Genomic DNA, 12,651 nt, shown 5'->3' with positions numbered 1-12,651 from the left:
ACCAGGACCCCCCCCCCCCCCCCCAAGAGTTCATAAGCTCAGAATGATCCACAAGAAATATACCACAATTAATGATAATGCCACACTCAGAAGCACGTTTACCCGTGTCTTCTCTTTCTTTCTCGGCCAGTCTAGAGCTACAGACTAGTTAGGCAGGACACAAGAATCCGACAAAATGGTCTCCAAGCTCGTCAGTCTCTTCTGCCTGGCCTCGGCCGCGCTTGTGTCTACGGCCCAGGCCCAGTCTCAGTCCCAAACCTCGCCCAGCTGCGATAGCGTGTGCCAGGCCCAGTTCCGCGGAGCCGTGACTGGCGAGGATGCCAACTATGTCAACCTCGACATCACCACCGACAGCTTCTACCAGACCCCGGCCAACATCTCCTCGTACGCTGTGGGCGACCTCGTCAAATCCCAGGACCTGGATCGCGCCACCATCTCGCGCCTGTGGACCCTCCCCGCCGGCATGTCCATGAGCAGAATCTACTACGTCACCGAGGACATCGACGGCAAGCCCCTGCCCGCCACCGCCTTTGCCCTGATCCCCTACTCGAATCCCCTGGGGCCCGACAAGCCCTTCCGCACCATCGCTTGGGCCCACGGCACCGCTGGTGGCAATAGGCAGTGCGCCCCCTCCAACCAAAAGGCCTTTGAGTTCGACTGGGAGGGTCCCCTGGCCCTGGCCCAGCGCGGCTTCGTCGTCATCGCCCCTGACTACGCCGGCATGGGCGCCGAGGCCCCCATGGGCTTCATGTACGAGGCCGGCGCCCTGCACGCACACGACGTCGTGCACGCCATCCAGGCCGCCCGCCAGACCTCAACCCTCGGACCCCTGATGAGCAAGGAGTGGGTCGTCGTCGGCCACTCCGAAGGCGGTCTGACTGCTTGGAGGACCGCCGAGCGCCAGGGCATGCCGGACAAGGCCGTCGACGGGCTCATCGGCGCTGTCGCCGCCGCCCCCGCTACGCGCCCGCTCAGTCTCATCCCCGAGTCCTTCCGCCGCGCCAACGGCAAGCCCGTCGGCGACGCTCCCTCGGTCATTTTCCTGCAGAGCCTCGGCCGCCTGTTCCCGGACCAGATCAAGCCGGCCGACTACTTTGGCCAGGTTGCCCTGGACCGGCTCGCGCTGGCCAAGGGACGCTGCCTGATCTCGGACCTGGCACTGTTTAGCACGCTGACGGCCGACGAGCTGTACAAGGACAAGTCGTGGCTGACGCACCCGACCGTGGTCGACTGGCAGAACCGGTACAACGGCGCCTCGGGCCCCAAGAAGCTGGGCACGCCGCTGCTCGTCATCCAGGGTGAGGCCGACGAGCTCACGTACAAGGAGGTCGCCGAGAAGGACTTTGACGACCAGTGCGCCGCCCTGCCCGACTCGGCCGCCGAGTGGTCCCTGTACCCCGGCATGGGTCACGACGCCTCCATGCAGGCCGGCCAGGCCGAGATCGTCGCCTGGGTCAACGACCGCTTCGATGGCAAGCCCACCGCCGGCAAGTGCGTCAAGAGGACCCAGAAGACCGCCACTCAGAGGTACTCTCAGGTCAACCCCGTCTGGGCCGCCCTTTCTGCTCGTGGACCCCTGCCTCCTCCTTGAACTGGCATGTGAGAAAGAAAGGAACATTTGGTGGTCGTTTGTTAATGTCAAGTCATTATGTGAATATGAGTGGGTGGGTATATATGTCGCTTCATGACTGGGGAGACTCTTGATTCTGTGTGATGATTGGCGTTTGTTTTGTTTAGTACGTTTTTTTTAATACCTGCATTTACCTTGTAAATACAACTTCTTCTTTTTGCTAAACATAGCGTGTTATACCCTGTATCTTTTGTAAGTTGGTGTTCGTATGTTCCAACTGTTTGCATACCATTCGAACTATGCCCACCAGCCAACTTGACCACAACCCAGTGCAGTTGTTTTCCATCAGTTATCAAGGCAAGATGGCCGAGTTGGTTATGGCGTAGGATTAAGGTGTTCATTCATAAGTTCTCATCATATTTTCCTATGGAGCAATCCGCGTGGGTTCAAGTCCCACTCTTGTCATCACATAACAAGTAAACGCGAGCTATGGCGTGATCTTTTTGCAGGCTGTTTTGCAAGTCATTATGGCCAAGAAGCGTGCCCGGGAGCAATATATGACTACTCGCCAATTGAACAATGTACTGCTCTCGTGGCTGTGTGGCCTGCTTTGGTCTCATCCTTGTTCCTCACAGTCACCTATCGTGCCTTTATTTCCAGTCTTTTTGAGTACCGAGAGCTTACTGAAGCAGACAACTGGAATCTCGGTTACCCGATGTGCGTATTGTCTGCTTTTCAATAGGTCATTATGTTGCACCCAAATACTTACTGCCTTACCATATATATATTACACATGAGTGAGGTTCGATTTATGGACATAACAGTATACATCCCTGGGGAACTTGTTTATTTGGCAGTGACCATCACCATGATAAGCATAAATTGAGTTTCAGGCAAAGGTGATGATTTCGGAACCGTCATGCAACGCATCGCCAAGTGCACCCTCCCAAAATACGCATCTTTTTTTTTTTTTTTTTTTTTTGTCAAAATAAAACACGCCTGTGAGCCCACGGAACAAAACTTGCAATTTTTGCTTTCGGCATGCTTCTCCAAAACAATCTCCAATTAAGGGGATAATCCCAGCCCATTTCTTTTTCTTATTTCGGGGAACGTCCCAATTATTCCACCTACCAAATGCAACTGTATACCCAGTGTTTCTCCAAACGAAAATACCCAAGATCCGCAGCTTTAGGCTGAAATGCAAAATACTACGACAAAGAAAGCCATAGTCTCCATAACCCACCATCGTGGTACTAAATCTGCAGCCGAGCCAAGTTTAATTAACCATAGAAACAAAAGACAAAAGAAAGTCCAAAAAAATGCAACTCCGGGCCGCTACATTTATTCTCCCCATCCATCTAACCGAACCACTTGCGGTGAATGGCCGATGGGGGATGAGGGAGGGGAAGAGGAGAGGGACCTGCATCATAGTAATTGCTCGCCAGGGCAAAACGCGGCGATGTAGCATTTTACCCACAAGTGTATATAAGTCGGGGATGCGATGGCTCTCAGTAGTGTACTATTCAGTCTTGGGCGTTGCATCGTTTGGCAGCGAATCTCCTCCCAAACGCTGCAGACAGTCGTTACTTTGTGACTCCGGTTTGCTAGCTTTCCTCCCAGTCCAGAACCGGCACCATGGCAGTGGCAACTAGAGCATTCGTGCTGCTGTGCACCTTCTTGGCCTTTGTCTCGGCGGCGAGGTGCGGAAGCGGACGATGGGTAGACGTATGGGGTTCCATGCCGCAGCTTGTTGAGCCGGCAAACCTGCCCAATGCGCCGTGGGTAAGTCATGCTCGGGAAGTCCCATAGGCAGAACATCAAGAAGCTTTTTATCTACCTTGCCATTCCCAAAATTGGGAGCCGTCCAGCTAAAAGATCCCGAACCTCCCCACAGAACCAAACCGGCGTTGTCTTCCGAAACGCCACCCTGCGCCAGACCATCCGCATCTCCCTCGGCGCCCACGTCATACGCCTGCAGATCAGCAACGCCTTTGGCGGCTCCGACTTACCCATCACGGCTGTAACGGTCGGCGTGACCCCGAACAACACGGCCGGCATCGCGGGGATCCAGGGCGACCTGCACAAGGTCACCTTCTCGGGCGGGCAGGCGGGCTTCACTGTGCCAGTGGGGGCACTGGTTGTCAGCGACCCCATTGAGCTACCGCTCAAGGCCCTCGACGTCCTCTCCGTCTCTATCTACCTCGAGCGGGGGCAGACGACAAACAGCATCACGGGACACCCGGGGTCCAGGACGACGTCGTGGTTCGCGCCGGGGAATGCAGTAGAGGCCAAGGACTTTACTGGCCAGGGGATCGACAATACGGACCACTGGTACTTCATCTCGAGGGTCGAGGGTTGGGCCCCAACTAGCGGTGGCAGCCCCGGGGCCCTGGTGATTGTTGGGGATAGTATCACCGACGGGCGAGGCTCGACGCACAACCAGAACAACCGGTATGAGACCCCCTGTCTTATCTTCATGCCCAAGGTGTATACCACCACCAAAAGACTAGTCCACTAACAAAAAGCAACCAAAACAGCTGGGCCGACGTGCTCATGAACCGCCTCGCGGCCTCCTCGACCCTAATCTCCGTCATCAACCAAGCGGCCGGCGGCAACCGAATCCTAAACGACGGGCTGGGCCCCAGCGCCCTATCCCGAATCGACCGGGACGTGCTCGCGACGTCGGCGCTGCGGTACGCTGTCATCTTCGAGGGCGTCAACGACATCGGTACGGCGGCGGCCACCACAGCTGCGCAGCAGACGGTGCGGGGCCGGATCATCGCGGCGTACGAGCAGATGATTGCGCGCTGCCACGCCAAGGGCGTCGCCGTGTTCGGCGCCACCATCACGCCCATGAGCGGGCCGGGCCAGGCGTACGGCGAGCCCGCGCGCGAGGTGACGCGCCTGGCCGTCAACGAGTGGATCAGGACGTCGGGGCGGTTCGATGCGGTCGTTGACTTTGACGCGCTGGTTAGGGATCCCGGAAACCAGACGAGGCTGCTCCCTGCCTACGACACGGGCGACTATCTCCATCTCAACCCGGCGGGTTATCAGGCCATGGGAGAGAGCTTTGATCTGAGCCTGCTTGAGAAGTTCAAGGATGGTGTCTGGTCGATGCTGTAGGGCGAAAGAACATAAAACTGTACATATGCGGAATATGAGTAATGTAGGGGACGACTTTGTAACGCGGGAGACATAATATACCTGCCGTTGTTTTTTTTGGCAAATGAAGTAAACCCAGGGGCATAGAGCCCACTCGCTCTGTTGCTTCTCTGATTCCCATAAATATAGCTGCTCCCACTGTAAAAAAAAAAAAAAAGTAATCTTGCCATGACTTGACACATAACACCACATACTTACCATCTAACTAAACACGCGAACTTGGACCAAATCAATTCAACTTGAAAACTTTATTATTGTGCAACGAGAGTCGGATTCACAAACCGTCATTACATCTGCCTACATCCACAGTCGGCACGTTCCATCCGCACCGGCCGAGATACACCAAGGTTCTGATGGGTGCCAGTCTACATCCATGACACCAAGCGAATCTACAACCCGGTGGCCCTTGAGTGATTTGAGCGGAACAATGGTTGCGTTCTCCATGAGATCGCTGACAACCTTGCCGTGGAAGATCTGCAACGAACCGTCGTCACTGGCATCTGCAAACAATGGGAGTCCCCCGCGGTGGTATTTGACAGCCCTGATGGCTTGCGGGTGGAAGCGCATCGTCTTGTAAGGACGAGTGGACAAGTCAAGATCGTGCCACAGCAGACGCCTGTCGTAAGAACCAACAATAAGGTTGTCGCCACCAGGATGTATGTCGAATGAGGAGATCCATCTGGCACCGGGCTGCACCACCTTGACCAGTTCCAACCGTTGCAAGTCGTAGCATCGGATCGTGCGCTGTGTCGCGACGAAGAAGAGCGGCCTGGACGGGTGGAAGTGAGCCACCTGTGCAAGACCAGAAAGCTTTCGGAAGGGGATTTGCGATAGGTGCTTGGAAAGGGTATGTACGGCCACCGAGCTGCGCTGGCCAGATGGAGACACGGTACAGAAGTGGTCGCCTCTCCTGTGCCAGCTGATAACCTTGACGGGGGATCGGACTGTCACCTTCACGAGCACACCCTCGTCCTCCAACCTAGCACCAGGGCGTGCCCATTTCGCTGCCGGCGCCTTGCCGTCGGTCGTCTGCTTATCTGCGCCACCCGCAGCATGTCCAAAACCAGCATCAAGGACAGCGCGGCTGGTCTGTTCAACCTCCGGATCAATGTCTGGGGGCACCATCAGGAATATTTCCTCTCCGGCGGCCGCGGCAAGGATCATTGTGTCCTTTGTCGGCCTCCATCGCACGGCGTTCACAGCCTCGTCGCTGCTCAGTTTCACGGCCCATACTTGACGAGCTGGGTTGATGAGCCATATCCTAACGTAGCCGTCGTCACCTCCTGTTGCAAGCCACAGTCCCGTGGGGTCAATCGCCGACGATCTGACACGACCCTCATGGCCTCTGAAGATTGCTTGACAGACGGTAGGGAACGGCTTGAGCTCTTCGGGCCTGGGAAGTTTGGGTAATAATGAGGCCGGATCAATGTTCAACCTGTTCTTGCGCACTCTGGGCGCAAGGTAAAGGTCCAAGCAACGCTCAAAGCGCTCCTTTACAAAAGTTTCATATCCAGGTACCTTCCTCAGGGCATCGAACTTTTGAGGCAGATACTCCTTTTCTCTGTCCTCGGGATCCATCTTCTCCCATTCTTCCCTCTCTGCCTTTGTTGGGAGGTACTCCGGTGGCGGATTGTAACTCATATCGTAGCCCGGTGGCGCGAGCTTCGGTGCCGGGATGTGCATAACGTGGGGATCGCGTGGCTGCTCGTCCTGCCACACGTCGTAGTATTTCTCTTCCTTGCCCTCTTCCTCCTTCTCGCGCTCCTCCTTTGACTTGTACGGCTGGATGCGGCCCTCCCTGATGGCGCGAACAAGTTTCATAACTCTCTTTGCTTCATGTTTTGAGGGAATAAATCTTCGCTTTGGTTCAGGGGCAGCGCTCAGGGGCATCTTCTCCTCGATACCGGTAAAGTATTCGACGGTGTCCTGATCAAGCTGTTAGCTGGGCTCTTCGCATTTAAAAAAAATGTATCGATTCAATACAGGAGTCCGGCAACCTACAGGGTAAGGATCGTATCCTTCCTCAGGAATCTCGTTCATCTGGACACGCTTCAGAAGCTCAAGCTCATCTTGGCTCAAGTTGAGCGGCTTTCCGGTAGTCGGATCCGTCAAGCCAGTCCAGCCCTTGGGTATCTCAATACTGTCTAGCAGAGAGTCCAAAGCCTGCCTCCTCTCTGACGGGCGCATAAGCTTCTTGCCGTCGATAGTGTAACCAACGTGGGGGTACGCCTCGTAGAAAGAGAGCGGGATGTCGCCAATTCTGTTATCTTCCTCCTTGTCCGAATCGTCCGAGTCGTAGACTGGGTTAATCTCGTCGTATACGTAGCGTATACCGCCATTCGCATCCTCGACAACCCTGTAGTTTGGCCTGTCTTCGTCGTCCGCCTCTGGTCCATCTCCTGAACCGCCATTTGCGCCATCTTTGGCCAATTCCTTGCTCTGCGCATCGTCATCCAAGTCGTTGAGACTGAGGTCTTGTAGGTCTCCAATGTCTTGCTTGTCGTCATGCTCGTCATCTTCATCCTTATCTTCATCCTCATCCTCGTCCTCGTCCTCCTCATCCTCATCCCCTGAAGCTACAAAATCGCTGTCGTCCTCGCTTTGAGAAAGCGCGCCGTCGAGGAGCCCATCGATAATTTCGTCATCTGAAAGCTCCGTAACCTCGGCCGACTGCTTTCGTTTCTTGGCTGGGGCTGTGGGGGCCATCTTTGTGGTGTTGATACCGAAGTATTCGTTACGATTTGTTATATGAACCAAAGCAGCGAACCAAATCGCAGCGCATCAAAGCAAGTCGATGCTCCTCTCCGAACTTTTTTTTTCAACAGTGGCAGAAAAAAGTAAAATGGGGCCGATTCGCAGAAGGCGGGGAAAATCAGCTCACCGCTTTACGTACGAACCCCACAGGCGCCAGCGTCAAATATCCAATCATCCTGCATTTAATCTGCAGCTGTTGAGCTGGAGAGCTATCCATCCATTGTACTATATCCAACAAACCGAACTGGTGCGAGGGGAAGTCCACTGACTTTCTCATTGATATATTAGGCATATCGATGGTGACAATCTTCTGTTATAACCTACCTTATTCATTTAGAGTTGATCTGAGTCCTCCCACGATCAGGAAAACACTAAGCAAGTTATTATTTACTGCCACTAAAAACTCAACCCCTTTGCAAGTGGGTGCTATCAAGCGCGACACCAAAACCTCCGCGAACTTTAAGTGCATCTGACACTGTAACGCAGAGACCTACTGGCCCGGAAAATCGCACTGCACATTTCCTGTTCCTGCTTCAGATGACATAATATAACAAGCAAACCGCGGCAGATATTAAGTTGCTGGCGTGGTTTTGCTGTTCGCAACTTGCTGATTTGGTATTGTTTAGTGTCTCTCTTCATTGGACAGCCGCTCTCTGAAACTTTTAGGCAGGGTCTTTTCCCAGGAGCCGTGCGCTAGCGCTTACATTCCCTGCAAATCTTCATGCAATCCTTGAGGTGGATTGAGGCGGTTTACTTTGTCTGTTTTTGCTGTCTTGGTCGGCACCTCGGTACCCTATTTTTTGCACTCCCAGGCAGCAGCACTGTTGGCTCAATGGTCTTTGATGCTTTCTTGGCACTACTGCAGTTGCCCATTGGTAAGCACAAGTTCCATTCCAGCGCTAAGTCTAAAAGTTCTTAGGTCTAGACTACCTAGACCTAGACGCCATATGCTGGGGCATTCCATCTTGAACCTCTTTGAACTATCTTCACCCTGGTCCTTTACTTGATATTATCGTCCCAGTGGGGAAACAATCATCGAGGCTCTTCGTCGCGGTAGTTACAATCTACCTTATTCCAGGGTTGCGACTTAGTTTCAATTCTCAAATCAGTTCGAGTGAGCAAGTGCTTGAACGAATTTACCCTGGTCAATTGACAGGCCAGTTATCTATCATACGATAAACGCGAACCGAAAAACATGAGCTCGTCTACTAGCAAGTCGGCCACCGCTTCAAAGGCTACAACCACATCCGACCAGGGTTCACAGCCAAAGCACAGAGCCTGCGATGAGTGTCGTATGTCTTTCCCAAACACAAACCACTCATAACTTTTCTTAACCCTGATTAAGAAACTAACCCTATTCATAGGCTCGCGCAAGTTGGCATGTACCAAGGAACCCGAAGGCTGCGCACGCTGCAAGAAGGAGGGTATCAAATGCAACTACTCTCCTCAGAAGCAGATGGGACGACCCCGTAAACGACAGCATGTCGAGATCTCGGAAGAAACTGAACGCAGCAGCAGTGAAGATGCTGTAGCCACTGCAGTAGCTGCCGATTTCTCTTTCATGGATGCCATGCCTGGTGACGAGTTTGATTTGTTCAGCTTGATGGGGCCATACATATCAGAAGCTGTCCCAGAACCGCAGACATCTCAGCGAACACCAGTAGACCCTAGCCTGAACGTGGCAGACTTGAATTCATTGAGCTATTGGGAAGGTTTGTCCACTGCAAGTGACAGTGGCAGCAATTCTACCTTGGTAATGTCAGGTTCGTCTCTTGGGGACGCATTTCTGTCCGGTTCGGCATCACAAAACTTGCAGTCAAGCAACGGGCAGATTATGAAGCCTTTCTCAACGTATGACACTTTGGGTATCCCAGAAACCGGTCCATACCTAACGACGGCAAATACGACACCTTCCGCTCCATCAGACACAACTCACGCAGAAGCATCCAACGCTTGCGTAAGCCATTTCGCCACAAATCCCGGTCCAGCCTGCGGCTGCCTGACAAAGCTGTACCTGGCACTGGATTCTCTTCAAAACCTGCCAACTGAAGTCGGGCCGGCAATGGCGTGCGCCCGCAGCGCAGCAAAGACTGCATATGGAGTGACCGAGTGCCCGTCCTGCAGCCCACCCACACTCGCGAGCCCGACCTTCCGTCCCACTGTCCAGTCGTACCAGAACATGCTGATACTGGGAGCGCTCCTCCCTTCCATCGCCAACGCCTACCACCGGATCCTGGCAATGGTGGATGCCGAGGTGGCCAGAGCGACGGCTCAGGGTCTCGAGATACCCTTTTCGCTCGAGCAGTACGGAGGGCTCTGGGGCAGGCTGGGGACCGACGCCTGCAGCAACGTCGCCGCACTGGAGAGACAGACGTTGGCGCCCATTATGTGGAGGACCACCGTCCGAGCTCTGCTCAGGGTTGATGTATACGGTTACAAATTTGCAGACCAGACCGCCAACGACTCGATGAAGACCTTGGCCAGGCGCCAGGTCGGGTTGAGGGATATTGTGGACTACCTGTTGGAGAGACAGAGGATGCGACACGCAATGATGGAGTAAGTGATGTTCCTTGTGGCTCCTCGATTGAATTTGCGTGAAACGGGGGCCCTTGGTCAAATCTTCCCTTTTGCCGTCAAAGCCATGTCCACTGCTAACATGAACATTGGTACCAGTGAGCTTTGGGCATCCGGGAAAATGTTATATCCCCAGATGCACGCTCACCAACCTACGGTCCCCGGAGACAAACACAACTGCGAACGGATTCTCGAAGTTGCGAGGATATCTATCGAACACCTTGTCATCTCATAAGAGGCAGGAGGGAGCGCCCAGCTAGATCATAGAAACACCTGAACCAAACCACTTTGGGTCTATTATTCTCTGCTCCTTGCCAACGCGATGAAATTTCGCTTCGTTAGACTTGCGCTAGTAATATGAGTTACTGCTATTTGTCCTCCCGTACTCGTTTCTCGTCCCTGGAAACGCGCCAACAGGACCACGACTGTTATTATCTTTACCCTCATCTTCAGAATCGGACGCATTTTCAAAATCGTCGGATCCTTCTGGCGGGGCGCGCATGGACTCTAGAACAACAGGATCAAGGGATGGTGGCTCGTATGGCTTGACTGTATGCATGTCCCTGCCAGAAGGCATCTGTGCCAACAACGTTGCTGGTGTTGGGACGGCTTGTATGTTCATCTGCAAAAATTCCACCAGTTAGCTATTCTGAATCGCTTCGTGAGGAAAAAAAAAATACTGTAGTCGCCAAGCGAACAAGCACACTCACGGTATCATTTTGCTTAGACCATTTGGCATCCAGCATTTCAATCACCCGCACCTCCTCCGTTTTTCCAGCATCCGCACCCCATCTGGCACCCTTCTCCACCTTGCGGTCCTCCCGCTTCTCGCTCCATTCCTTGGTGAACCGACTGAGGCTGAGCCCTCCGCTCTTCTTGGTCGCCTCCCGCTGCTCAACACCGAGCTCCTGCAGGCCAGCGCGCAGCCAACCAATCGCGTTGCCCGTCTGACCGCCAAGCTCGGCATCTATGGCAAAGAAACGGCAGGCTTTCGCCCGCGCCGTCCGCCTCAGGTTCTCAATGTATCGGATAAAGTTGCCGTCGAGGCCCCGTGCCGTGGCGTTTCGCATCAACCCCACCATCTTGCCGCCCCCGTTACCGCTGGCCGATCCTCCGCTGGAGGACTGTGCCTGGCAGAGCGAGGAGGCCTGTGCGGCGTGTTCTGACGCGGCCAAGCAAAGCCTCGCAAACAGATGGGCGCGCACCTTTGGTATCTCGGGCGCTTTGAACATCCAATCCTTGTCCAAGTTGTTGCGGTCCTGCGCGACGACAGTAGGATACGGGTCATCCTTGAAGACAGCAAGCAGGGTTGCCTCGGCGAGTGCAAGAGAGCGTTGGGCCGAGACGGTGGCGGGGCTGATGTCGGCACACGGGGCCGGCCCCGACAGCGAAGTGGAGCGGGTACTTAGGTAGTCATAGATGGAAGCCGCATCCAGCAACAGCTTGGTGGCGCCAGTGATGGCGGCAAGGCGCTGCTCAGGGCCCGGTACGGCCACAGACACTACATACAGCGGCTGCAGGGCGGCCCTGGCTTGAAGCGACAGCGCGCTGGCCAGGGTGCTCAAGGTGAAAAAAAGTTCATGCTCGAGCGACTGTATCCTCACCCTTGGCGGCTCCTTTCCTGGGACGGCCGAGTCGGAGAGGAACGGGCGCCACTCGATGGCCGGAGCGGAGCGCAAAACGACATCTATCTGCTCGCCATGACCACCGTGCGGGGAGCGGTGGGCGATTCCAGCATCCACAGCGAGCAGGTAGCGCAGGTAGTCGTTGATGCTGGCGACGACAAGAGACAGGCTCGAGGACTGCGACGAGGGCGGCAGGCGCTTGTGCTTCTTGAGCGTGTCGCGCACGACCCCGCGGTACGTGCTCGCGTTGAGGGGTAACGACGGATGGCTCTCGCAGCTAAAGCTTGTGGAGAAGGAGAAGGCAGAGGTCGTTGGGAGGACGAAGGGGTAGGGCATTGTGTGCGAAAAGAGTGAAAAAAGAAACGGATATGTCTACCTAGGCACCTAGGTAAGGTAATATACCTTTTTGGTACGACATGGACGAAATGTGGGGAGTTGTTACCGCTGGTAAGTGTAAGTGTGTGTATGTACGTAATGTAGTAGGAATGTTTTCGTCTCATGTAAATGCGAACGCTGACGGATTGGTTACAAGGGAAAACTCAATTTTACACTGGGATGGACTGTGACAAAATTTCACAGTTTCCGAGAGCTACTTGGCTCACCCGGAGCTGCACTGTAGTGCGACGTGGAGAACTTGGCAGCGTCACGGAGCTTCAAAAAGACAGTACCTAAGCTCAGAGAAACTGAAAAGGAGCGAAATGGTGCGCGGTTTTGTATAGCTCGATTGACGATTTTGCTAGCTGGCGGACTTGTTTGCTGCAGGGCCCATGTACAACGGTGGGCTTGTTGAAATGCCTCAGACGTATGTAAGGCAAGGTACCTAAGTTACCAATGCAGGTTTATCTGAGTTAGGTGCTCGCTTATGGTCGCTTTGTAGCCGCATCGACTTTGAGTGACGGCGTGTTGTGAATCTCAAATGCAAACCTGTTGTCACACTCCAATTGACAGAACCCTCCAAATCAAGTG

General features: G+C 54.3%; 5 protein-coding genes and 1 non-coding gene across 6 annotated transcripts; 4 read left to right on the top strand and 2 right to left on the bottom strand.

Annotated features, from left to right (window-relative positions):
• The first annotated feature begins 7 nt into the window (after positions 1-7).
• Positions 8-1,814, top strand: MGG_14628 (secretory lipase). Its single transcript, XM_003709919.1, has one exon. The coding sequence runs from the start codon at positions 176-178 to the stop codon at positions 1,589-1,591; it is 1,416 nt and encodes a 471-aa protein (XP_003709967.1). The 5' UTR covers positions 8-175; the 3' UTR covers positions 1,592-1,814.
• A 112-nt stretch (positions 1,815-1,926) lies between these two features.
• Positions 1,927-2,035, top strand: MGG_20074. The gene has a single exon. It is a non-coding gene; the product is annotated as a tRNA-Leu (tRNA).
• A 1,089-nt stretch (positions 2,036-3,124) lies between these two features.
• Positions 3,125-4,760, top strand: MGG_09314 (lipolytic enzyme). Its single transcript, XM_003709918.1, has 3 exons — positions 3,125-3,352; positions 3,465-4,021; positions 4,108-4,760. Exons 1-3 carry the CDS (start codon positions 3,206-3,208, stop codon positions 4,691-4,693), a joined length of 1,290 nt encoding a protein of 429 aa, XP_003709966.1. The 5' UTR covers positions 3,125-3,205; the 3' UTR covers positions 4,694-4,760.
• Positions 4,761-4,938: 178 nt separating this feature from the next.
• MGG_09313 (ribosome biogenesis protein ERB1) lies at positions 4,939-7,530 on the bottom strand. Its single transcript, XM_003709917.1, has 2 exons — positions 6,734-7,530; positions 4,939-6,658 (listed from the first exon to the last, which is right to left on the bottom strand). Exons 1-2 carry the CDS (start codon positions 7,436-7,438, stop codon positions 5,030-5,032), a joined length of 2,334 nt encoding a protein of 777 aa, XP_003709965.1. The 5' UTR covers positions 7,439-7,530; the 3' UTR covers positions 4,939-5,029.
• Positions 7,531-7,721: 191 nt separating this feature from the next.
• Positions 7,722-10,890, top strand: MGG_09312 (uncharacterized protein). Its single transcript, XM_003709916.1, has 3 exons — positions 7,722-8,778; positions 8,851-10,042; positions 10,160-10,890. Exons 1-3 carry the CDS (start codon positions 8,682-8,684, stop codon positions 10,293-10,295), a joined length of 1,425 nt encoding a protein of 474 aa, XP_003709964.1. The 5' UTR covers positions 7,722-8,681; the 3' UTR covers positions 10,296-10,890.
• Positions 9,136-12,610, bottom strand: MGG_09311 (pH-response regulator protein palC). Its single transcript, XM_003709915.1, has 2 exons — positions 10,771-12,610; positions 9,136-10,682 (listed from the first exon to the last, which is right to left on the bottom strand). The coding sequence occupies exons 1-2, from the start codon at positions 12,019-12,021 to the stop codon at positions 10,410-10,412; spliced, it is 1,524 nt and encodes a 507-aa protein (XP_003709963.1). The 5' UTR covers positions 12,022-12,610; the 3' UTR covers positions 9,136-10,409.
• Between the last annotated feature and the right edge of the window lie 41 nt (positions 12,611-12,651).

This window comes from Pyricularia oryzae, chromosome 1, assembly GCF_000002495.2.
Source record: "Pyricularia oryzae 70-15 chromosome 1, whole genome shotgun sequence".
Lineage (NCBI taxonomy): Eukaryota > Fungi > Ascomycota > Sordariomycetes > Magnaporthales > Pyriculariaceae > Pyricularia > Pyricularia oryzae.
The sequence above is the reverse complement of the archived record's forward strand: the minus strand, read 5'-3'. Positions and strand labels throughout refer to the sequence as shown.